This window comes from Ovis aries, chromosome 6 (assembly GCF_016772045.2).
Source record: "Ovis aries strain OAR_USU_Benz2616 breed Rambouillet chromosome 6, ARS-UI_Ramb_v3.0, whole genome shotgun sequence".
Taxonomy (NCBI): domain Eukaryota; kingdom Metazoa; phylum Chordata; class Mammalia; order Artiodactyla; family Bovidae; genus Ovis; species Ovis aries.
The window spans coordinates 69607923-69634779 of NC_056059.1; the positions used below are offsets into that span (position 1 = coordinate 69607923).

At 37.4% G+C, this 26857-nt stretch overlaps 1 protein-coding gene across 18 annotated transcripts in view; it reads left to right on the forward strand.

Annotated features, from left to right (window-relative positions):
- Positions 1-8332: 8332 nt before the first annotated feature.
- Positions 8333-26857, forward strand: part of FIP1L1 (factor interacting with PAPOLA and CPSF1) — a 71350-nt gene continuing 52825 nt past the window's right edge. For 3 of the 18 annotated variants that reach the window (XM_015096509.4, XM_015096510.4, XM_042251858.2), the window contains exons 1-8: positions 8333-8646; positions 9789-9833; positions 9933-9972; positions 13277-13334; positions 14386-14489; positions 19106-19170; positions 19703-19810; positions 20233-20363. In XM_015096509.4, coding sequence (XP_014951995.1) covers positions 8562-8646; positions 9789-9833; positions 9933-9972; positions 13277-13334; positions 14386-14489; positions 19106-19170; positions 19703-19810; positions 20233-20363 — 636 coding nt within the window. In that variant the 5' untranslated portion in view covers positions 8333-8561. Of the gene's footprint in view, positions 8647-9788; positions 9834-9932; positions 9973-13276; positions 13335-14385; positions 14490-19105; positions 19171-19699; positions 19811-20232; positions 20364-20653; positions 20723-26857 lie in introns of all 18 variants that reach the window. The other 15 variants (XM_015096503.4, XM_015096505.4, XM_015096504.4 and 12 more) reach the window with 8 other exon arrangements.

Here is a 26857-nt window from a genome sequence, read left to right on the forward strand (position 1 = left end):
GTCCAGTGTGGCGCAAGGTAATGACGCCACGGAGCGTGATTGGCTAGTCAGGAAATCCGTCGCGGAAGAATTGTTTACGGCTGAGACGAAATGGGCGGGGCTCCGAGCCTCCAGGGTACCACCGTAGGTTTGTGGAAGTGGGAAGGCGCTGAAAGAAATAGCTGAGGAATTTTGTCCTCCTCTCCCTCTCTGCTCAGATTATCCTTCGCTGCTCCTTGAGAAATCTGAGTGATAAAACCTAATTTGAAATATGATGTTTTTCATGGATCTGAACACATGTCTTTAAACGTACTGCCACTTTGCCCAAATTAAGAGCGGCCAGAGATTAAAAACAACCAACTACTGTGAGGTTTTGTTGTTTATAGATTACTATCCCATGCATTTGATACAAACCTGTAATACACATACGAGTTTCGCTTTCACTTTCTCTATCTTCCTTCCCGCCTCTCATTGACACTAAATCTTGACCTGCTTCAAAATTCGAGAATCCAGTCCTTTCTCCTCATCCATCTTTTTTCTCAGTGCCTTAATCCACCGTCGTCACTCAACTGGACAATAGCAGTGACCACCCCTCTCTTAGGGCTTCCCTGGTGGCTTAGAAGGTAAAGCATCTGCTTGCGATGCAGGAGACCCGGGTTCAATCCCTGGGTCGGGAAGATCCCCTGGAGAAGGAAATAGCACCCCACTCCAGTACTCTTGCCTGGTAGGCTACAGTCCATGGGGTCACAAAGAGTCGGCCACGACCGAGTGAGGATACCTTACCCCTCTCTTGTCGTTTCCCAGTTTCCCACCTCTTCACCCTTTGATTCACTTTTTTTCCTAGTAAACTAAGCTTGTTCAGCCAATTTTCTGTTTAAAACCTCTCCTAGCCCAATTGCCTACAGATCCAGCCAACGCATTATAATGGCACCAAAAACCTTCACAATTTTTCAGTTTCTCTCCAGCCATTTCTAGCTTAGAACGTTAAATGCCTGCACAATGAAGTTAACAGATTGAGCCCGGATTGCATCATAGGTTCAGTTTGTTCAATCATTATTTATTAAGCACTTATTGTGATCACTGAGCTAGGCTCCAAAACAGTAGTTAATGAGATATATTACATGATCTATGAAAAATATACACCTCTGCTAAGTACTTGCCATATCATGGAGTAAATTTTAACATACTTGTTTTCCTTAACGTATCTGTTCTACTAGATGGGGCACTAGAAGCTTGGCTTCCCCAGCACTAGAAAATAACTAAATAAATGTTGAATAAATGTTTGTTGAATTCATATCATTATAATAAGTAATATATTCATCCAAATTTTAATGCATATGTACAATATTCCATACACTGTGTTGGGCACTGAAGATATACATGGAAGCGATCCATAGCCTTGCCTTCAAAATAACCTGAAGTAAAAGGACTCACACTGTTTTGGCTAAAGTTTTACTTTTCATTTTAGGTGCAAAGGATTCATTAACAAAAGAAACCACTTATTAAACACAAAATAAACAATTTTTAATATTTCAGAGTTAACATTTAACTTAATTTCAATATACAATCATTAAAAGAAAAGAAATAGAAACAATAGAGAGAGTAATGGCATAAACATCACCGAGTTGGGTCAAAACCTACATCCCGACTTGAACAGCACTGGGAAGTCCTGAGAAACAGCAATCTGGAGTCCCACTGGGGAAAAGGGTCCTGGGCAGTGCGTCTACTCCATGGGTGAGACTTCAGATTGCAGTTTGCGAGGTGGAGGCAGGCTCCCATTTATAATCCCAGGCTGTAAACTAATATCATCATCAGTTGCAGGCACTAATTAAGCCCCCAGGGGCTCAAGAAATTCTAAGACCCACTTCCTTTCTTATCTAAGGTACTGCTTGACTTGCTGGTAACAGTTGGTGTGCTTGCAGGCAGGCTCATAGTCCAGGCAGGGTGCAGGCAGGTTGAAAGTTGGTCAGAGGCCTGTTGTCCTACTTTCTGAAGCCTGAACAAGACTTTTAATTTCCCTAACACACACAAGTAAAGCAAGCAAATGAAATAAAACATTACAGAAGCAATTTTTTTTAAACTTTGAGCTATAAAGTGGGAAAAATAAATTCTAAGCAAAGGAAAAAGGGAAGTGGTCAGAAGTTTCATATAGGACATAAGTTTTTATTTGTCTTCAAAGGAAACCAGGTGTTAACCAGGTGTACAGGGCGAGGAGGGGCATTCCTGGCAGCCCAAGCAAAGAGTGAAGCATAAACAAAGGTACAGAATTATGAAACCTTACAGTATGTTCTTTGGAGCTACAAATGGTTTACTGTGGCTTGACTGTCTTCTTTAAAGAGAGGCCCATGAAGAAATAGGAGCTAGGATATAGAAAAGAATGGACTATATTAGAGTAAGTCTTATTTCCTTATTCTACATAGTAGCAGCCAATGGGGAGCTATTAAAGTACAATCTCTTGGTAACCCTATGCTGCAAGTTTGGTTCCAGTACAGCCCCTGCCCTGACATCTTACAAATAACAAAATACCATATGCTCATCTGTTATATAAAATGCTGTAATATTTGCATACAGCCTGGGCACTGTGCACTTTAAATCAGGTTTAGGTTACTTGAAATGTCTAATACAAGGTAAGTGCTATGTAAATGATTGTGAATATGATGTACAAGCTAAGTAAATAGCTGCTGGTACACAGCAAATACAGGTTTTGCTTTTTGAAACTTTCTGATTTTCTTTTCAAATATTTTCTATCCAAAGTTGGTTGAGTCCATGGATGTGGAACCCACCAATATGGAGGATCTCAATGTATTTTTAGGAGCAGAAACATTTATTCAGATTTCAGTTTAGGGGAAAAATATTCTAAATGGAAAACAGTTTGAATGGAGTAAGATTTAGGGCAGGACGTGCAGCTAGAAAAAAGTAACAGCAATACCTATGGAAAACAGCACATAAGAATAGTACTAATAAAGAGAGTAGATAGCCTGGGATTTATGAAAAGATGTTAAGAAGATAAGAGACACAATTCAGGTAACTAGATTGACAAAGGCAGAGGCAGAGGGAAAATCACAGATTAATGGCCAGCTTTCTATTTGGGAGACTAGTAAGTGGCAGTAACTGAGATGTGGAAAAGTAGATTGGAGAATAAATATACTGAATTTGATTGGGACATGTTTTTGTTTCTGTTTTTTTAACTGTGGAAAAATATATGAAATTTACCGTCTTAACCATTTTTAAGTGCACAGTTCAGTATTTTCACAGTTTTCCAACCAATATTCAGAACGTTTTTGTCTGCTGAAACTGAAACTCTATTAACAATTCTCTAGTCCCCCCAACCCCAGCAACCACCATTCTACTTTCTGTTTCTATGAGTTGACTATTCTAGGTCCCTTATATAAGTTGAATTATATAATATTTATCTTTTTGTGACTGACTTATTTCACTCAGTAATATCCTTAAAGTTTCTCCATGTTATAACATGTGCAAGAATTTCCTTTTTTTTTTTAAGGCTGAATAATATCCCCCTGTCTTTTCATACTGTTCATACAAATAGATGGGGAAACAATGGAAACAATGAGAGACTTTATTTTCTTGGGTTCCAAAATCACTGCAGATGGTGACTGCAACCATGAAATTAAGAGATGCTTGCTCCTTGGAAGAAAAGCTATGACCAACCTAGATTGCATATTAAAAAACAGAGACACTACTTTGCCAACAAAGGTCCATCTAGTCAAAGCTATGGTTTTTTTCAGTAGTCATGTATGAATGTAAGAGTTGAACTATAAAGAAAGCTGAGTGCCAAAGAACTGATGCTTTTGAACTGGGGTGTTGGAGAAGACTCTTGAGAGTCCCTTGGACTGCAAGGAGATCAAACCTGTCAATCCTAAAGGAAATCAGTCCTGAATATTCATTGGAAGGACTGTTGTTGAAGCTGAAACTCCAATACTTTGGCCACCTGATGCGGAGAACTGACTCATTGGCAAAGACCCTGATGCTGGGAAAGATTGAAGGTAGGAGGAGAAGGGGACAACAGAGGATGAGATAGTTGGATGGCCTCACTGACTTCATGGACAAGAGTTTGATCTGGGAGTTGGTGACAGACGGGAAAGCCTGATGTGCTGCAGTCCATGAGGTCACAAAGAGTCGGACACGACTGAGCAACTGAGCTGACTGAACAGCCCCTGCATACACCATTGTGTATACTGTATTTTGTTCATTCATTCATCTCAATAGACATGTGGATTGCTTTCATGTTTTGGCATTTGTGAATAATCCTACTAGGAACGTGGGTATACAAATATTTCTTTAAAATTCTGCCTTCCATTCTTTTGGATATATACCCAGAAGTAGAATTGCTGAATCATACAATAATTCCCTCTTTACCTTTTTCAAGGACCCTCTGTTTCCACAGCTGCTGGATACCATTTTACATCCCCACCAAAAGTGTAAAAACATTCTAATTTCTCCACATTCCTGCTAACACTTGTTATTTCTGTTATTGTTATTGTTTTGATAATAGCCTTTCTATTGGGTGTAGGGGCTTGTTGTTTTAAAGGTACCATGGGACATCCAGGTGGAAACATGTATCATGGTAAACAGTTGGATTATGATTATGGATTGCAGGAGAGACGTCTAGTAACTTGGGAGTCATTAGCAAATGGATGTGCTTGAGATTTCTTGTGCATAAAGAAGACCAAAGACAATGAGGGTAATGGACAGATCTCTGAGCAACATTTCTGGATCTGCAGATGAAGGGAAGCCACTGAGGGAATAATTTTGATGTTATAATTTTGATAAAGGCATAATTTTATATAACATCTTCAAGCTACCTATCTTTCAAGTCTCCCCTGGTAGGAGACAAAGATACCTTTAACCAAGGAAGTATATCCACGCAAAAACTCAGTTTGCAAGTATGAAAGGAAGAGGCATTTTAAAGAGTAGTTATTAGTGATTTATGGGCTTCTCTGCTTGTGAAAATCTTTATTTTCAAAGCTTAGCTCAAATGCTACCTCCACCATGAAGGTGATTCTAATACATTCATTATTATTTATCAGTTCTTCAGTTTAACTAATGCCTTGAAAAAAAAGCTAATTTCAGGCAGCTGAAAGGAGAAAGAGGCTCCTCAGCAAATGGCAATTGGCCTCTCATGAAACTATCAAAGTTTGTTACAGACTTACTGGATGGTAAATAGATAGACAGGACTGTGAGTGATCGCCTTATGAAACTCTCAAGCAGAATGTAAAATCTTTATTTCATTAGTGTCAGCAGAGGCTAAGATCTCCTTAGTACTAGGCACAACACCAGGAATTAGAATGACGCATAAGAAGATGCCCTTTTGGAGAGAGGACACGGTGAAGAATCTTAGGAAAACAGAGATGTAGTTAAATAATCACTATACGATGTGATAGACACATGCCACGGAATTGGCCCAGTGTACAGAAAGGAGTGTTTAGCTCTGCACTAGCTACTCCAGAATAACTCTAACCTCATCTGTATATCTTCACCCTCCCTCCCTCTCTCCACTCCAGCTATATTTTGGGTTCCTTGAATGCCCCAAGTATGCTTCTGCCTCAGGGTCTTTGCACATGCTATTCTCTCCATCTGATAAGGCTTCTCCCAGAAATTCACAAGAGTTTACTTCTTTCCATTCACGTTTCTACTCTTCTGCAACCTCATTAGAGTGGCCATTCCTGACCACATAAGATTACATCCTATCCGTCTTCATCATTTTACTCTGAATCCCCCTTCCCTGCTTATTCTATCATCCTTATCACCATTTGACATACTGTACATTTACACATTTATTATCTGTCTTTCTCATTAGAATGAAAATTTCATGACAGGAAGGACTTTGTTTTACTCACTGCTGAATTTACATAGTTTAGAAGTGTCTTTGGAACTTGGTAGGCCCTCCATATTTATAGGATAAAGAAATGGGGTTCAGGAAAGATTTTAAAAGTTGATTGTATCTCAACAGACTTCAGAAATATACAAGAGATTATCCTCTACAGATAATGGAGACTGAAAATAGCAATAGAGGAACATCTAATGGTGCACACAAGCATGCTAAATCTTCAGTGCGGTCTAACACTTCACAGCCTTACTCAGTAGCCTACCAAGTTCATCTGTTCATGAGATTCTCTAGGCAAGAATACTGGAGTGAGTTGCCATGCCCTCTTCCAGGGGATCTTCCCTACCCAGTAATGGAACCTGTATCTCTTTACTGCTGAGCCTGTGGAAAAGCCCAATATTTAACGGTAATGAGGATTAAAGCCACATGACTTAAATAACATAAGATGCTGTGGCATTGGTGATATAAAAACATTTTATGCGTCTATTAAGACCCACTTTTCCCTTGTAGGAGAGTTAATTTTTTTACCACCCTTCTGACTTTCTCAAAAAAGAGAGATGTTCAAGCTGGTTTTAGAAAAGGCAGAGGAACCAGAGATCCAATTGCCAACATCCGCTGGATCATTGAAAAAGCAAGAAAGTTCCAGGAAAACATCTATTTCTGCTTTATTGACTATGCCAAAGCCTTTGACTGTGTGGATCACAATCAGCTGTGAAAAATTCAGAAAGAGATGGGAATACCAGACCACCTGACCTGCCTCTTGAGAAACCTATATGCAGCTCAGGAAGCAACAGTTAGAACTGGACATGGAACAACAGACTGGTTCCAAATAGGAAAAGGAGTACGTCAAGGCTATATATTGTCATCCTGCTTATTTAACTTCTATGCAGAGTAGATCATAAGAAACGCTGGGCTGGAAGAAGCACCAGCTGGAATCAAGATTGCTGGGAGAAATATCAATAACCTCAGATACACAGATGACACCACCCTTATGGCAGAAAGTGAAGAGGAACTGAGAAGCCTGTTAATGAAGGTGAAAGAGGAGAATGAAAAAGTTGGCTCAAAGCTCAACATTCAGAAAACGAAGATCATGGCATCTGGTCCCATCACTTCATGGGAAATAGATGGGGAAACAGTGGAAACAGTGTCAGACTTTATTTTCTGGGACTCCCAAATCACTGCAGATGGAGATTGCAGCCATAAAATTAAAAGACGCTTACTTCTTGGAAGAAAAGTTATGACCAACCTAGATAGCATCTTCAAAAGCAGAGAAATTAGTTTGCCAACAAACGTCCATCTAGTCAAGGCTATGGTTTTTCCTGTGGTCATGTATGGATGTGAGAGTTGGACTGTGAAGAAAGCTGAGCGCCCAAGAATTGCTGCTTTTGAACTGTGGTGTTGGAGAAGACTTGAGAGTTCCTTGGACTGCAAGGAGATCCAACCACTGCATTCTAAAGATCAGTCCTGGGTGTTCTTTGGAAGGAATGATGCTAAAGCTCAAACTCCATTACTTTTGCCACCTCATGCGAAGCGTTGACTCATTGGAAAAGACTCCGATGCTGGGAGGGATTGGGGGCAGGAGGAGAAGGGGACGACAGAGGATGAGATGGCTGGATGGCATCACTGACTCGATGGACGTGAATTTGAGTGAACTCTGGGAGTTGGTGATGGACAGGGAAGCCTGGTGTGCTGCAGTTCATGGGATGGCAAAGAGTCGGACACGACTGAGCGACTGAACTGAACTGAGGTTGGTCGTAACTTTCCTTCCAAGGAGCAAGCATCTTTTAATTTCATGGCTGCAATCACCATCCGTAGTGATTTTGGAGCCACCAAAAATAAAGTTAGCCACTGTTTCCACTGTTTCCGCATCTATTTGCCATGAAGTGATGGGACCGGATGCCATGATCTTAGTTTTCTGAATGTTGAAATGTTTCTGAATGTTGTACACTTTAAGGCTCATTAATCTCAGGTTCTTCCACAACGATATACTTGAAGCAGCTATGTATAAAATTTCATAATGCTGCACGTGAAACAGAAAAACAAGACCTACTTCTGGAAAGGAGGGTAGTGGATGAGTTCTTTTTGACAAGGAAAACGCATGCTTGATTTTTTGGTTTGACTTTTGTTTGCTGTTAAAACTAATTTTTCAAGAACGTGAGCATGAGTTAGATTTCTTCTGTGATGAGATACAGGGACCGATAGGGTAACGATTTTATATCACTTCTGATACAAGTGAAAAATGAAACGCTTTTCAGAAGATTTAGAAAAACAGAACAGGTAGAGAAGAGAATGCAGGCATCAAAGCCAGAAAGTAAGAATGGTGTTCTCTCCAGCAGTAGAAACACAAGTTATCAGAGTCCACATAGGGGGAGGGGAATTCTAGCCAACGTAGAACGTCAGGCGATAAAGCCACGCTAAAACGCCGGCGGGATCCCATAGGGGGGCGGGGCCCGCCACGACGCGCATGCGCACCAAGACTCAGGTGGCCGCCGCCGCGGAAGTGAAGCCACCTAGAAACGCCGCGCCGCTTTGGTGCTGCTGCGCGTGCGCGGGCGGAGGGCGCCGGAGTCGTCTGCTTTGCCGCCTCCGCGGCTGTCTGCCCTGGATTTCAGTCTCGTGCTTCCTTCGTCCGCTCGCCGGCGGGTTCGCGCCCCTCTCGAGCCCCTGGTCAGCGAGGCAGGGGAAGGGGTTGGAGGGGGCTGTTGATCACTGCGCTTAAGTTGTGCTCGGAGCGGCCATGTCGGCCGGCGAGGTCGAGCGCCTAGTGTCGGAGCTGAGCGGCGGGACCGGAGGGGATGAGGAGGAAGAGTGGCTCTATGGCGGTACGGAACTTCCTGTCCCTTCTCTCTCTCCCGGGTTCTCTCAGGCTTCCCCTCCCGACCCGCAAACTGCCGGCGTCCCGGGCCCCTCACGCCGCCGCCTGCGGCCTTCCGTGCGGAGCTTCCTCCGGCCTGTCTTAGGCCGAGCGCGGCGTGCGCGTTCCCCGCCCCCTCCGCCTCCTCCCGCCCAGCCCACGCCCCCAACGCGCAACGACCCAGCGGCTGCGGGGCCGGGCCGGGCCGGGGGCGCGGGGTCGGAACCCAGCCTCGCCCTCCTCCGCGCCCGCCGTTCTCGGCCGCCTCGCCACTCTTTCACTTGTTTCTTGTATCGATTCTGAGCTTTGTTGGCGTGTTTCTTGTTGCCCTTTGACTGTAGGATGCCCTTCTTGTCCCACAAACAGTCATTCTGTAATAATAGCTAAATAAAGTTGATGCTGTTAAACTAACGTCTTGTTTCTTGATGGTCAGTTTGTGTGGAATGCACCTGCAAGGGTACCTCCTTGTCTGAAAGTCGTGCTTTAAAAATAATTAATTAAAAAGAGTGAGAGAAAGAGATGGAATACATTATGGCCCATAAAGAAAACCCTGAATGTCTCCTGTATTAAGGTGAAATTTTTCTTTTTTAAGAGACTGCGCTTTAACCCACGTAGAAGTACCTCATGTCCCTTAGGCTTATGGTTTTCAGTATCATCTCGTGTATCTATCTTTTTCACAAAATGAATTTACTGCATCTTTTGCTTACCCGTTGAAAGAGATTTGTTTGACATTTGTTTTTTAACTTCCATGAAGTCACAGTCCCTTTTTGTCTGTTTGTGCTAAGTTTGAAAGTTAATGTTTGTTTCGTGCCTAAAGGGCATATTCTCGATTGTGTTTAGAGTAGTCCAGTAAAAGTGCATGTTTGGGCACCTTGCTGCTCCTTGATGTGACTTTGACAAATGTTGATTCTGGTAAACTTGTAAAATACATTACCTTTGGTGCAAGATTTAGCATTAGTTAGTACTCTTTGAAATGTAACTGTGTAGGGTTTCTTTTACAAAGACCTAGAAATCTTTACTTAAAAGTTGATTTTTTAAATTTTATTTTTCATTAGAAACATAATCTTGTTAAGTCATTCTAAGGTGATCTAACTTTGGATGTGCTTATAGGCCCATGGGACGTGCATGTGCACACTGATTTGGCAAAGGACCTAGGTTAGTGCTTGTGATGATCACTTCAGATTTTCATAATAATGGTTTCTTTAAGAGTGATTTGTTAATTTTATTTATGTGTGTATGTATTTTTTTTGGTAGATGAAAATGAAGTTGAAAGGCCAGAAGAAGAAAATGCCAGGTTAGTGAAATTTCTTGTTGATACTCAACAAAGATTGTGTGGTACAGTGGTCCTGTCAACAGACTGTCAACATTATTTGGTTATAATCATTGCTTGAATGAGATTGGAAGACACTTGAGTCCTTTATAGTTTATTACTATTTCAGGATGTACTCTTAAACCAATTCTGTTTGCTAATAGCCTAGGGGACAAACAGGTTTTGAGGTAAGGATTTGAATATCTTTCATATTAAATAACTTCGTAATCTTAAGTGAGCTCAGTAGTGGAGTATACGGTATAACCATTACACTACTAAGGAAAAAAGGTTTAAATTTTTAAAAAATAAAGAGTTATTTGGGTAACTACAACTTAAGTATTTCAAATGTAAAATTAAGTGTGGAACGAATGAATTTCTTATAAGATTGGAAGTGTTAGATTAATTAGAAAGGTGTGAGTGTCATTTATCGAACATATTAGGAAGCTAGAAACTTATCCTAAATTCGGAATAGCTCATTGATACAAGTACATGGATACACGCTGACATTACTCTGACCGGATTCCTTAGTGTCTTATAATGGGGGAGGCATGATTGCAAAAATGACTTTTAAAGAATATTTGGGTTTAAAAAGAGGAGGAAATGCCACCTCACACCCACTGCTGCTGCTGCTAAGTCGCTTCAGTCGTGTCTGACTCTGTGCGACCCCATAGACAGCAGCCCATCAGGCTCCCCCATCCCTGGGATTCTCCAGGCAAGAACACTGGAGTGGGTTGCCATTTCCTTCTTCCAATGCATGAAAGTGAAAAGTCAAAGTGAAGTCGCTCAGTCGTGTCTGACTCTAGGATGGTTATAATCAAGACAGGTAGTAACAGGTGCTCCTGAAAATACAGAGAAATTGTAACTCTGATGGTGGAATTGTAAAATGGTGCAACTACTATGGAAAACTGTCTAATGGTTTCTCTAAAGGTTAAAATGTAGAGCTGCCATATATACATGATCCAGGAATTCTACTCCTAGATACATTCTTTAGAGAAATTAAAACACATCACAAAAAGTTTTATGTGAATGTTCATAGCAGCATTATTCATAATAGCCATTAAATGATGAATGAACAGATTTAGAAAAGTGATATATTCATAAGTTGAAATACTGTTTGACAGTGAAGAGAAACGAAGTACTGATATGTTAGAACACAGGTGAACCTTGAAAACATTATGCTTAGTGAAAGAAGCCAGGCACAAAGGACTATGTATCGTGTTTCTAATTATATTAAGTGTATACAATAGGTAAATCCAAAGATACAGAAGGTAGTTAGTAGTTACTGGGGTAGGAAAAATGGAGACCAACTACATATCTGTAAGATTTCTTTTGGGGATGATGGAAATGTACTATAATTAGATAGATACAGTATTCTGTCTTCATACTTAATCTTCTGGTTGTATGTTTCAAATGAGTAGATTGTATGGAATATGAATTGTATCTCTGCTGCTGTTTTTTAAAAAGTGGATGAAGGGAAGAAGTGAAAAATGGAAACAGCTTAGGGGGTGTTGAGCTTATTCTTAGCTTAAAAATATCCCTATTTTGGATGTGTTTTTTTTTTTTAATTAACTCAGTACTGTACCATCTGAAATCTTGTTATTTAATTTTGAGATGGATATATCCAAATCAGTTCCTAACCCTGATCTCAATTAATCACAAAGTTAGGATTTGTGTAGTATATAGTGATGAAAGTAATATTACTTCCTGTCCTTTTTTTCAGTTGGTTCAGAAATTAATGATAATAACACGATTTTGTGAACTAATTTTTATTTTATTTTGTTAATATGAGTTCTTGGCTACAGTTCTTGAAGCGTATTTTCTGATTTCTTACTTCCTCAGTACACAGCCTGATTAAATTGATTGGAGAGGAAGCCCTCTCCCTTGTCGCTGTCAAAATGTCTCCATGTTCCTTATTAGCACTTTATTTGGAAAGCTGTTTATTTCATCCAAAGGAAAAGATCTATCTTTAAAATTTTATTTTTCTAGAAAAAGCTTATAATTTTACCACATTTCTAGCATCTTAATGGTGATAGAGAATAAAAACTTAAGTCTGTTGGGCACGAGCACCCTGCCAAACAAACCTGTGTTGTGGTATTCAGAGTGGTACATATTACATTGCCCTAAATAAGCTGAGCTCTTGCTATTAGTTTTCCTCAGATTCTTGTGACTAAAAAAGTGACTAACCCATCCTTGAAATTGTCATTAACCATTGCATTGTGCTATCTCTAATTGTCATGTGTCACTGATCCAAGTTTTGGTTAAATATACTGTTTTGTGACATAAAAGAACAAGCCCAGCTGGTTTCTGAGAAATGTACTGAATAATCATAGTTGCATATTTTTTTCTTTGGGCCAGTGTAGAACAATGAAAATTTAACAGATAAATTTTCAGGTTTTACCCTTCATTTTGCTTTATTTGGAAATTGTATTATGAAAAAAAAAAAAAAACGCTCTAGGGATTAAATTGATTCCTATAGAAACTGACAAAAAGTGAAGTTTAGAAGAGATTGGCAGGAATTCAGTGAAAAGAGCTTTGAACTGTATCAACATCTGGACATTTTTCCTAGAAATGCTTTACCTACATAATTGTGAGTTGCCTTGTAGTTGAGTTTATTTATCTATAAAATGAGGTTAATGGTTAATGTCTACTATAAAAATTATAATTGTAAGAACCAATTGCACTATAGTACTGAAAATCTGACACCATGGATAATGGCCATATGCTGAGTCTCGTGAGAATAAGAATATTTATTATTATATAGCAATTTTGTTATAACAGGGCAAATTCAAATTAATAACTAGCCTTAAAAAAGTATTTTTGTCATGTGTGAAAATTAGATCTGGAGCTCCTTACTGCCAAACTGGAAGGCAATCTTAAGTGAAAATTAACTGTTTTAAAATCTTAAAATTTGTTTCTTATTTCACAAAGGACATATATCCAATAAGATGAAACTATAAAATGAGGAAGAAAAGAGGAAACTGTTACATAGATTAAGTATGATGCATATTTTAAAAATGTAAGAAACTCAAATTGTATCCCATCATCAAACTGCAAATTTGGCATCATTAACAAACTGGGTGCAATTCCATTTTACTTCCAGTGTTGAATGTACATGTTTTGTATAGGCATTAGGAATAGCAGAGTAAGACAGGCAGTTTTTACCATCTTCTTATCCAACGGAGACAGTAATTTCAAGAAACTATCAGACATAGCTTAAAAATACTGTAATGCTCCATCCTTACTTCAGAAAAGTAATACACAGCGTGTGCTTGTTTTCTGTTGCTTATAGTGCGAATCCTCCATCTGGAATTGAAGACGAAACTCCTGAAAATGGCGTACCTAAACCGGTAACACAAGGCTTTGAGATCTGGTTACTTCTCTGTTCAAAATCTTTATCGGCAGTTTCCCGTTCACATAGGAAAAAAATCCAAAATTTAGAATTACTTGCAGTATTTTGCATGAGAATTAGTGGGAGGAAACGCTAGATGAAATGGAACATTTACAAAGGTTTAATGTTTATTGCTTTAATAAAAGAGCAGTTTAATAATAATAGAGAACCTAGTTTTTTTCAAACCAAACATTGCATCTTGCAACCCAAGTTTGTCAGTTTCTTTAGCAGATATATCTATATTTTATTTATATATATTTATATATGTGTGTGTGTGTGACAGTCTGACCTCATGCCTATTAAAAGTGACATTTTGCAGGTGACAAATCATTGGTCTTAGGAATGTTTTAACATGTTTTAATCCTATAAAAACAAAATTGTATTCTGTAAGCTCGAACTTATATACAAAAAAGTATTTAGCCTATGAGTTCTATTTTTTAATTTTACTCTTATGTGACTAAGCACAAAACAGCCTTTTAGAGCCAAAATAAAACCTTTGTGTATGGCCCAACTTTTACTCATGGAATTGAAGTATTCCCTCAGTCATTTGCATGCAGGGCCTCAACTGTGTGTAAATGATTGTCAGGAGTAAGTGAACTGTTTTTTAACTGTTTGGTGATTTTAACCATGACTCTGTGACCCTTAAAAATTGTTTTCCTTTTACCTTCATGTTCTTTCTGTTAAGAATTCCTCAAATTTTTTTAAGTTGATATTTTAGTATGTTGCCTTAGATCTTATTTTTAAGAGGAGCAGTTCTTAATAGGAAAAATACATACGGTGTTATTTACAAAAAGACGATGATGAGAAAAAGTTTTACTTAACATCATTATCCTTTGGTCATGTAAAACATCAGAGTTGTAAATGAGTTGAAATAGGCAGCGACACTATAACTTTTTCCTTTAAAAGGAGCTCAAAAAATGCAAAATGGTTACCTTTTCAGTTACACATCTCAGATCAAATGTTGAAACGGGTTAATGAGTGCATTTTGTGGTTGTTCTTTTTTGGTGTAGAAAGTGACTGAGACTGAAGATGATAGTGATAGCGACAGTGATGATGATGAGGACGATGTTCATGTCACTATAGGAGACATTAAAACAGGAGCACCACAGTATGGGTGAGTTATACATAACAGTTGTATGTGCTTAAATCAAAGGCAGTGTGCCTGTATCAGACAATTAGTGATTGATTCCATTGTTTTTACAATTTTCCATCTGACCATGATATGAATTCTTACTAAAATTTCATCTGATAAATTGCTAAGATAGTAGGTACAAGTTCTTGTCACAAGGAAAAAAAATATTTGTAACTATCTGTGGTGATGGATGTTAACTTACTGTAATCATTTTGACAATTTATATGTATGTCAAATCATTCTGTTGTAAACCTGAAGTTAATACAGTATTATATGTTAGTTACAGGGCTTCCCAGGTGGCACTAGTAGTAAAGAACCCGCCTGCCAGTGCAGGAGACATAAGAGACACAGGTTTGATCTCTGGGTCGGGAAGATCCCCTGGAGGAAGGCAGGGGAACCCACTCAAGTATTCTTGCATGGAGAATCCCATGGAAAGAGGAGCCTGGAGGGCTGTGGTCCATAGGGTCATAAAGAGTCAAGACACAACTGAAGCGACTTGGCATGCATGCGTGCATCTAGTTACATCTCATGATGTAAAGGGATTTCAGAATTAAATTTTTTTCTTAAATATAAAGTTAGGTAAACCTGTGTGGAAGTAGCAGTTTTTTATTCTTGAAATTGAAGTGTTTTTACAAATTAATTGAGTGCCACAGATTCTTTAATTAGAAAACCTTAAATTGTTGTTTGCATCTATATTGTTTTTAACATTTTATTACTTTTCCAGACCTGAGTTTAGGTTTTTTGGTTCAGTAGAAACAATAACCAAAGTACTTCTTTTTGCTTTTTATAGTATTATTTTTCAAGTGGTTAATAATCCTGAGGGCTGTTTATGCCAATATGTTGTCTCAGGGTTTATAGTCTATAAAGCTGGATCAAGTGAGTGGACTGCTGAGGAATAAAGTACAGATTGTGATTTTGTTGTGGTGGTAGAATAAGAGTTGACATTGTTTCTCTGCTTTTCAATTTGGATGTATACTGTGGTACTAGTACATTGGAAACAAGCTTTTCATTAATTGCACAGTCTTATCTGAAATGGAACACTATATACAGAAATACTTTTGAATATTGTATCTAGTAGAGAAATTTTTTGAAGTTATTTCAGGAAGCTTAAAGGTAATTCAGTTGTCAAAATCAGTTTTGCATTATAATAATGACTGCTTGTGGAATTTTAAGACCCTAGCAACTTTTGTGGGGGGGCAGGATTTAAATGATTCATGTTAGGGTAATGCTGATGTTCTCCTCATCCCCACTTAAAGTAAATGATTAGTGTTGAGCTTGTGAGGTTAGTAAGCCCTTATGGTAATAGGCCTTTGTCATCTGGGCTTCCCTGGTGGCTCAGATAGTAAAGAATCTACCTACCGTGCAGGAGATGACCTGGGTTCACTCCCTGGGTTGGGAACATCCCCTGGAGAAAGGAATGTCTACCCCCTCCGGTATTCTTGACTGGAGAATCCCATAGACAGGAGGAACTACAGTCCTGCTGGCAGGCTGCAGTCCGTGGGGTCACAAAGAGTTGGACACAATTGAGTGACTAACACTTTGACTTTGTTTTTCATTTGCACTACACAGAAGGAACACTTCAAAATAATACCATAGTATTCATTGCATTTTTAGTAAATATTATCCTCTAAAATTATTTGTATTTGCAAGTATAGAAGAATTAAAGGAAATGGTGATTATTTTTTACTAATATGACCAATTTTGGGATAAGACTTTCATACAAACATCAAATACACATAGACTCCCATAGTACTTTTATCTGAACTTTATTTCTTATAGCAGTTTCATGGATTGTAGTTATGTTTGCACTTTTAACACAGTTAGACTCTGAAATCTTTGAGTAGAAACCATGGTTTATGAATTTTCCTATTTCTTACATTGTCCTACATATGGTATTTAGTAGATGTTTATTTAGTAAATAGACTGCATGTTAAAAAACACAGTTGTCTTTGAACTTTTTTCTTCCCTCAACATTTGACCATGAAAATTTTCAAACATTCGAAGAAGTTTAAGGAATTGATGTGGACACCCGTTTACTCATCAGCTGGATTATATAATTTATGTTTTGCTGTGTTTGCTGTATCACCTGTCTGTCTACTACCTACCTCCATGCCTCCACCCATTCAACAGTCCATCTTTTCTTTTGTATTCTTTAATGCATTTCAAACTAAGTTACAGATCTTTCTGGAGAGTATAAAGCTTTTTTAACCTTGCTATCTCAAGATATAGCCATTGAAAACTGAAAGAAAGCCAAGGAGAAAATTTGATGAATACTTACTTTGTGCAGTGTTTTCAGAAGCAAATTTAAAGAGGAAATTGTTTTTAAGCAACAATGCTAAATTGGTTTATTTAAGCTGCTAGAAAGTAAAAACTAGAATTGTTGTAGGTAACACACTTTTTGTCACAGTTTATTGTATCTGCAAGTAAGGTAGGAAGAAAAGCAAATCTTAGGGTAGGAATAATTTACCTTGTATAGAATAGTGGCTTCTCAGCTGTGTCTTTGAAATTCATCTGCTCGTTCATTAAATACTTTTTAAAGACGGCTTGTGTGGCATTCTGTTAATTGATGAGGGGAATATAAACTATTTTTGTTTATCAAAAGTAGTGAGGAAGACAGACATGTGAGCAAACGCTTTCTAGCTAAGCAGTGTAAGTGCTTAGCTAGAAACATGTACAGTGATTTAAAAGTTTTGAGAGGACGGTTGCTAAAAGTCTGCATGTGTTAAAGAGAAAATTCTAAAGGAGGTAGTATTTGAAGTTATTTCAGTAATTTTTGAGACAGAAGGAAATGGACTGATGGTTTTGGCAGAGGAAGCTACTTAGATGTAGTGGAAGCATGACTTAGAGGAACCAGAATGCTGGAGAGTAAGGTAGATGAGAAAGATTGCTTATTTAAACCACAGAAGAGGAGCGTTAGTACATTTTTGCCATGTCATCATGGAACCTTTAAAGGTTATTATAAATAGTCGGTCACATTTGAAATAAAACTAGCAGAAGTAGTTGAGATGTGCTAGACAGAAATTAGTTAATAGATTTGAAGTAATCATCCATATGGGATGATAAAACTAAGCCAGCAGCAGGAATATAGGGATAGATGAAATAATTTGATATATATGAGTAAAGAATAAATGGAAATAATGTGGGTAATGGTTGGTTATAGATGGAAAGGGAGATAAAGGACTCAATGATTTGGAGATTTCTAGATTAGTTCATTGTATACATAGCAGTGTATTACCATATATGGGTAAGGTGGGAGGAGCAGGTTAAAATAAAATTTCTTGGTACATTTAATTTGAAATTCTTTTAGACATCCAGGTACATAGGATCTAGCCCCTAGAGAAGCCTGACATCTCATGGTGGCAGGGCAGCTATTGATTGGTGTCAGATTTACTTGAATACAGTTTTCCAGACAGCTAAGCTTCTTTACTGACAATGAATGCAAAGGCTTGGTGGCATTAAAAAAGAAAAGTAACATTTTAAAAGGCACTGTGGGGAAGGGAAAGTAGCTGGGTGGGAAGTAAAGAACTTCATGTAATGAACTATGGTAAGCCATAAATACGGTTTTGATTTATCCTTTAGCAATTCTGTAAGAGGACCATTTGGAGACAGTCCTGGGTTTTTGTACTTTCAAATAGCTGGGACTTTTGTATATCTTATATAGATACCTCAGAGTGCTTTTGCTGTGCTGAACTTGATTGTTGAAATGTAAGTATTAAGAGACAGGAACCATATTTGTCCAGTTCCTCATTCTCTGTCCTTAGCTTAGAACTATATGTGATACATTGTTGGTACTCAAGCATTTATTGTTGTGTCTGACTCTTTCGACCCCATCGACTCCTCTGTCGGGCTTCCCTGTCCATGGGATTTCCCAAGAAGAGTACTGGAGTGGGTTGCCATTTCTTTCTCCAGGGAATCTTCCTGACCCAGGAATGGAACGCATGGCTCCTGCTGCTCTCCTGCATTGCAGGCGGGTTCTTTACCCCTAAGCCGTAGGCAAAAGCATTTATTAGATGAATTAATTAGTCAGTGAGATGATGAAACCTTTCAAGTTGGTAATGATGGTCCTCCTTGATAGTAACAGTTTTGTTTGAGCTACCTTATATTTCTTAAATTCATAGCTGTGGAGCTTTATACAAATATTTGAGTATTTTATTGAATATAGCCTTAGTTTTCTAAGGCAGAATAACCTAGGTGTCACAATTAACACGTTGGAGACAAAAGATGAACATTATTAGGCGGGCAAGAAGCAATGAGATTTTGCAAGTCCAGATGAATGAGTAGGAGATGAGGAAGTTAAAACAAGGCATATAAACTATTCTTTCCTTTCCAGCCAAATTTCTGGTTAGTTTGTAACAGCGGAATATTGAATTATTTACAGGTAGATTTTTAAGATGGAAAATTAATCATACTTTTTAAAAAATTTGTTTTTATCTTTTATTGAGCAAGTGATAGACTTTTAAAATTTAAAACATTTTCTAAAATGTTTTAGTGTCAGTCTATCCAGTTAATATGTGGGTATATAATTTATATGTACATACTGAATATTTTGCTGTTTTCATTGCAGCATTTCAGGATAATTTGTATTATTTTGCTTTTAGGAGTTATGGTACAGCACCTGTAAATCTTAACATCAAGACAGGAGGAAGAGTTTATGGAACTACCGGTAAATTTATATTTGTAGTTGCATCAATAGGAAAATTGGGCATATATCTGAATAAGTCAAGAATAGATGTGAGTTATTACAACCCAGTTAAAAAGAACAGTTTTGACCATATATAGTGGGCACTTTCCTGTAAATGGCTAGTTAGTAAATCCTTTAGGCTGTGGGTCACGTAGGGTTCCTGTCACGTGTGTGATTTTGTTGTTGTTTGTTTGTTCTACAGCTTTTTTAAAAGGTAGAAATCTTTCTTAGCTCACAGAATGTATGAAGATAATGATTTAAAAGAGGGAAGTTTCTTGGTACAGGAATCCCTTATTATAAACAAGAAGTCTCTAATCTCTCTGTTTTATCTTATAACTACACCATACACTTTGACCTCACTTTTTATTTGTGGAAACGTTACTACTCAGTGTGAAATCTTTGCCGCAATTAGTGCTAGCATTAGCAGTAGTAAAAGGCTGTCATTGTTTTCTGTTTGTCTGTGGTATGTCTCACTAATATGGGTCCTTTACGGTTTTGTAATTTTCTAAAGTAGGAACGAAAGTGAAAGGAGTAGATCTGGATGCGCCTGGAAGCATTAATGGAGTTCCGCTCTTGGAGGTGGATTTGGATTCTTTTGAAGATAAACCATGGCGTAAACCTGGTAAGATCATTGTGGATTATATCAGTTTGAAAAAATTTTAGTATAAATAATCATTAGCAAACAGTATGAACAATCATTAGAAAAGTTTTTTTCAGCATATAATATTACTTTTTAAATGTAATTTTTATTGTCTTAAGCACACAAGTAATAGTGACTTATAATATTAAATCTTACAGGTGACCTAGCATTATATAAAAGTAGACTCATTGTTTTTATTATAATGCCAATTCTAGAGGAAATCATTTTGGTCAAAACTTTGTATAGTTCTGTTGCTTTATGGTATTAATTGGGAGAATTGGTAAAATTAGAAGAGGTGATAAGACTTAATAGAACTCTATATTTTTACAGTTTATTATATTTTATGTACTGCATAAAAATAGAATTGAAATCATTTGTCCACTGAAAGTATGTTTTATCTTTAGGTGCTGATCTTTCTGATTATTTTAATTATGGGTTTAATGAAGATACCTGGAAGGCTTACTGTGAAAAACAGAAGAGGATACGAATGGGGCTTGAAGTTATACCAGTTACCTCTACTACAAATAAAATTACGGTAATTAGTAAATATTCCAAAATACCCCGGCCTTTTCTACTATCCCAATTTTATTCCCTAAATACATCAGTTTTTCCCTATAAAGGTGGTTAAATGCTATATGATAGTTTAAAAATTCCGTTTTACCGTGTTTGTTTTTCCCCCCTCCTTCCCTTTCAGAGTTTCATATTAATGATTATCTGATGTTTTTAGTTTCATGTTGCAGACTAGCCACAGCTGGTTTGTCTTTATGTGGCCTGTCAATTAAAAATTATGTGGTATCTTAATGGGGAATATGTTATTTAACTTAGGCCGAAGACTGTACTATGGAAGTTACACCAGGTGCAGAGATCCAAGATGGCAGATTCAATCTTTTTAAGGTGAATTTTAGTAAATTATCCTTGGTTGCTCTCATTTTTTGTTCTTGAGTCTGCTCCCATACCACTACTCGAGGGACAAGATTAAAATGGAAATAGCTACCTTTTTTCCAAATCTTCAGCTTCCTGGTGACTTACAAATTTGCTGATTGTTGTTTTATCTCCACTTTTGCAAGCATGTGAATTATAGCCTATTATACTAACAAATGCAAAGTAAAACTATTCTTGCTGTATGTTGTGATTTTATTTTGAGTCAAGTGTATGTTTGTTTGTAGGATATAAAAGTTCATGTCAACAGGCTAAGCACTCATTGTAGATCCTGCTGTAATTTTTATCAGAATTGGAGACTTATTTTTCCTGATTTTCTGTTAAAAAATGGTAAGGTAGATGGCATACCCTGTATTATCTGTGTGACACTGAAATCATTGATGTGATGTCTCTTACAGTTGAAGGTATCTCAAGAATCTTAGGTATTCTTTGAGAGTCGCCAAGAGAGACTCAACAAAATTAGGATAAAGTCATTGATTTTTTAAATGAATATTTAAAAGGAGCAAGTTAGTGAGGAACTTGTAGGTTGATACCACTTGGGTATCAGGTCTGACTTTTTGCTTCTCTATTCCATATGATCATTCCAAAGAATAATAATATTTTTTCATACTTGTGTGATACACAGCATCCCACAAACTTTCTCAAAACCTGATTGTAAACTCTTCTTCCTTTACCTTAAGTCTTAATTCTTGATTCTTGTGTTGAGTGACACTGGGATGTCAGTGACTGGGAGTGACTTTTAGTTTGAGCTATACACTCAGGGAATTTTTATGGGCAGGAACTTTTCTGTGTCCCTTTTGGGGCTTATAGCCCTGTCCTCCAAAATACTGCCTTATGCGATGCATGTGCTATATCCGCAGATGTAGCCGCTCTGCTGGACACAGTTCTGTATAGAGAATTTAATTTTAATTTACATCCTACTTTGGGTAAGTATTTGGTTCTTGTTCTGCTGTAAATATTTTGAAAGTGTTTGATGTCTCTCTTATTTTAAATGGTCATCAAGTTATTTTTGATGATACCTACTTAGTTAGACATTGAATATATTGTCTTTTACAATTGCAGTGAATAGTTAGAGAAGTTATCTTGATGAGGAAATAGTTTGTTGGCAATGGTGCTTTTCATTTTCTTCCAACAGAAAAAAGAACTGCCTTTTTAAACTTCCAGTTTTTGTATACTTTGTGTTTTCTTGCAGTAAACTACTAAAAGCAAAGAAGAAGAAGAAACTGCTAGGGTCTTGTCTTTTATTGAAGGTAGCCATAGTGAATAAGTTATACATACAGTCTATCAAAAAATCATTTTGAAGTTTCTTTTGATCATGTGAGAGGAGATGATTGTTCCATTCTGATTTATTTACTCCTGAAGGAATAAGGACTTGAATTTGATAGGTGTAGTCAAATTATTTAAGAAATCAGCCTTATTGAATCAGAGAGTTAATTTTTTTCTGGAGAATAGAAGACATGGCTTTGTAGGGTGTAGTTTAATTTTAGAAAGCATGGAAACCAGGAAGATGAGTTGGAGGAATTACTGTCTGTTTGTGATTAGGACAGTGACTTACAAGTAATACTGTTTTGGTGGCAGCGTATGGTGTAGTTGAATAAAGTCCAAGCTCTTGTCCATTTCTCTACCATTTTGAACTGTAATTATTAGGATTGATGAGAAGGAGATAGAAGGAAAAAAACCTGCCCAACTTTATTGACATATCCGAATGCCTTCATTGTGCCCAGCCCTGTGCTACAGTAAAACAGTCTGTGTTCAGGGAGCTCATGATCTGAGTGATGTGTACATACAAACTAATAACCATATTGTATTGTGAAAGTGTTATATTGGTGTATTGACAAAATACAGTAAGGAGTTCAGAGGCGAGAGTGGGTTATCCTACATTGCAGAGTCTAGAAGGTTTCAAATGGGATGCAATTAAAAATGAGTAAGTTTGCATTACTAGGAGAGAGGAGAGTGGAGAAGATTGTAGGCAGAGAAAACAATGTGAACAAAACCAGATAGTGTGAAAGAAGAGTTGAGAATCGATGAGAGATAGAAGAGAAGCCTGGGAATGGTAGAAATGATGTGAAAGACTAATGTGGACCTAACCTGCAGACGTATGGATAGGTATCAGGAAGCCATTTGAAAGTTCTTGGGTATAAGAATAGCATAAGCAAATCGGTTTTCAGAAAAAAGAACTGGTAACCAGGGTGGGCCACAGAGTATAAAGGGGGGAAATGTGAGTCAGAGTCCAGATAGGAAACTGTTGGAGTACTATAGGTACGAAATGATCAAGGACTCAGACTGATACTGGGGAATGGACAAAAGAACAGGTTTTTAAAGTTATTTTTATATCTAATACAAAGATTTTTTTTTTTTTATCCTTAGTTTTCTGAGGGACAGCCAGTCAGCCTCTTTAAAATAACTTTTAAACTTTTGATTAAGTGAATTTTTAAACATACTGACAAGTAGATTTGTTGTTTTTGTTTGGTCACTAAGTCTGTCTGACTCTTTGGGACTCTGGAGTGGATTGCCATTTCACTGCACAATGAACCACCAGGTGTTTATTATAGTTTCTCCAGGGATTTATTAATGTTTCAACATTCTTAAAGACTTTTTGTACACTTCAGTATAAAGTCAATTGAGTATGAAAACAATTGTACAATTATATAACTGGGAGTGAGGGCAAGAAAGAAGTGACTAGTAAGAATGGGTGATGTGTATAAGAAAAATTGGCCACAGCCTTCTCTCAAATATTAAAGTTTGTGTGTGCACGCCTGCATAGGTCTCCCTCCCACCCCACCCCCCAGCTCTGTGGAAGCATGTGTGAGCTCTGTCACCGTTGTGAATTTCTTAAGATGTGTCGGTCTGTTATCCATTGTACCAAGCATTTATTTGTACCTTCTAAATCTGGAAGTATAAATCCTTCATTTGTGGGATATTTTCTTGTTATTTTTTTTACTTTGTCTTCATGTGCCTTTTGGCCCTCTTATTCAAAAATTCAAAATCTCCTTGTGCTGATTCGTTTTTCTTTTCCTATCTCTTTGTTTTCCATTATCTGGAGATTTCTTTGGCTTCAGAGTGCTTCTATTCACTTTTTTATTTCTACTGTTATGTTTTTGAATATATAAGAAGATTTTTCTTCAGTATTTAACTGTAGTATTGAGTCTTTCTTTTGTTTAAAAAAGTTTAAAAAAAAGATTTATTTTTATTTTTTAGCCGTGGTTGAAACGTCTTTGTGGTTCCATGTGGGCTTTCTTTAGTTGCAGCGAGCGGGGCCTGCTCTGCTACTGGTGTGGTGGCTTCTTTTGTTGCAGAGCACCAGCTCTAGGCTCATGGGCTTAATAAATGGCATGTAGGATCTTCCCGGCTCAGGGTTCAAACCAGGGATCAAACCGGTTTCCCTTGCATTGCAAAGCGGATTCTCAACCCCTGAATCACTAGGAAAGCCCCTAGCATCCTATTCTTACTCATTCATGCAGTGATGCAGTGTTTTTTTCTCCCTCTGTTTCTCAAAATATCTTAATATTAATGGTAGATTGATTGTTAGGCTTTCTTTTTGTGCATAGTCTATTTTCTCCAAGTTGATCTTTTAAATTTGTTTTTTCTGGCTTTTGCCTTTGACTCTTCTCAAGTATTTGTTGATCCCTGGCCATTATGAACTCACGAGAGTGTGGGCCACTGAAGAAACAGTTGAGAGGTCTGTGCATACGGGTAGAGCTTGCTGGCTGTACACTTGACTGCGGTTAAGCGTTTTTTAGTCTCTGATGGCCAGTGTCTTTATCTTTTTGCTTTCTTGGGTTTTTGTTTTTGAAATCTGAGTTTTCAGAGAAGACATCTGTCTGAGGGCTGATGTTTATATTTGACTGGTTGAAATATTTTAGGAGCTAGAGTTGTTAGTTCCTGAATCTTTGCAGGTCTTGCTGTGAAAATCAATATGTCTTTGCTTTCTCATTGCTGACTTAGGATTCAGATTCTTTGGTTTGCTCAGTTACTTTTTTTTCATCTGCTTTCAAAGTCCTGACTTTGTTGTCTTCCCAATATTTTTGTTCTTGTGAGTTGAAATGAAATTATAATAATTTATGTGGTTTTCTACTTTTCTTTTTTCATCTTAACATAAGCTGTTTTCCTAGGTTAAATGAAGTTTTTTGATAAATAACACTTTATAAATAGTTGCATAGTCCTTTATTTGGGTGTTTCACAATTTATTTTTAGATATTATTTTGTAATATTAAGCTTGTAAATAATGCTATAAAGGGCAGTTGAAGGAAATTTTACAAAATAAGTTTTGGCATAATTTGATAATTTGAGTAAATAGCTTCTTAAGGTTATAGACTTCAGTCAACTTTTCTTTGAATACATAAAATCTGACAATTTTTTAATAAAATCAGTTGTGATGTCTTAGAGTTATTTCTTTTTTTTAAATAGTCTTTTCTTAAAATATTAGATCATGTGGAAAAAGTAATCTCATTATGTTCTGACTAAACAAGTTTTGAGTCTATTAATGCTAATCAACATTTGAAGATAAGGTGATAGTGTTATTGCAAGTTGATTAGGAGGGTTGCTAAAATGGTGAAGATGTTCAGAATTGTTTGAGTATGTTATGAAGAAATTAACAAGAAAAGAAAACTAAGTTAGGAAACAGCAATTTTTACATGGTTAAAAATGTACCATGTCTTCCTGTTACCTTCTCTCACTTTTTCCCGTATTATAAATACTCTAATTTTTACTCTCTTCCCACCACCCCCTACTTCTTTCCAACCCTTCTCCCTTCCTCCTTCCCAGTTTTTTTTTTTCCCCTCCTTCCCAATTTTTAATTGAGCATTGTCTGTGCGAGGAAGTTTCTTAGGTTCGAGTGGAAAGGGGAAATAAACATTTATAGACATAGATTTTGTGGTCTCAGAGATTATCTGACTTAATGGGAAAGATAACTAGAAAATCATGGCAAAAATTATGTTGTTACAAACTCTAAGCGGGCTTCCCTTAGTGACATTTAAGCTGAGTCCTAAAGCCAGTCAAATAGCAAATATATTTGAGCACTAACTGCATGCCAGGCACTATGTTAAGGCTCTTAGGATATAGTCTTGAGCTGGATGACATCCATGTTTTCCAAGACCCTATGTTATAGTGGCAGCAGGCAGACAATAAACATAAATGAGGACTTTAGATAATGATACTAGTGAGAAATTCTGTGAAGAAAATACAAAATAGTAATGTGATAGAGATGACATGATGGAGACTGGGATTGGCCATTTCAAGGAAATATTTGAACAATACTTGAATGATTACAAGGAGGTTGTCGTGATGATCTTATAAAGCAAAAAGAACAGTGCAGAAGCAACATTAAGGAGAAACTTACCTGTTAAAAAGAACAAGAGAAAAGGCCATTGCGATTGGTTGTTGTCAAAATAAGTTGGGGAGGTAGGCAGGGTCCATACCAAAGATTGCTTTGACTGTACAGAGGATGGGTTTTAGAGAGGTTAGATCAAAGGAAAGAGTCCAGATAATGTAGCAGAACAGTTGAGATGTGGTGATGGGTTTGACCTGAATTTTGGTGGTGAACATAGTGATAAGTGGTTGAATTTGGTATATATTGTCAAGGTAAAGTTGATATTGGATGTACCTGTGTATTGGCTATTTGCTAAGGCTTTGTTTTTCTTTTTGTTTTTACTAAGCAACTCGGTAGATGATGGTGCCCTTTACTCATAGGAGGAAGACTTGGAGAGAATCAGATTGGCGGATAGAGGGAAGTCAGTAGCTTTGTTTTGTCCATATCAGTTTGAGATGCTTGTTAGACATGGTAAGAAGTTAGGTGCTCAGGAGTGCACTGGAGACCTTAGTGTCATTTTTGAGTATTCTTCACATCCCCAGGAAGAGCAGCACATTTCTTTGTCTGTTCTTTCATAGGATCTTTTTATCCCATTAATTTTTTTCATAACAGTTAAAGTGCTCTGATGATTTGTGTGTCCATATTTTCCCACAGTATGGGATTTTGTGGTATTTCTCTCTGTGGTCCCAGTTTCTGGTACATAGTAGATACTTAATAAATGTTTGACAAATAAACCATGTTTATTTTCCCTGTCACTACATTCTGAATTTTACCTGTCACAT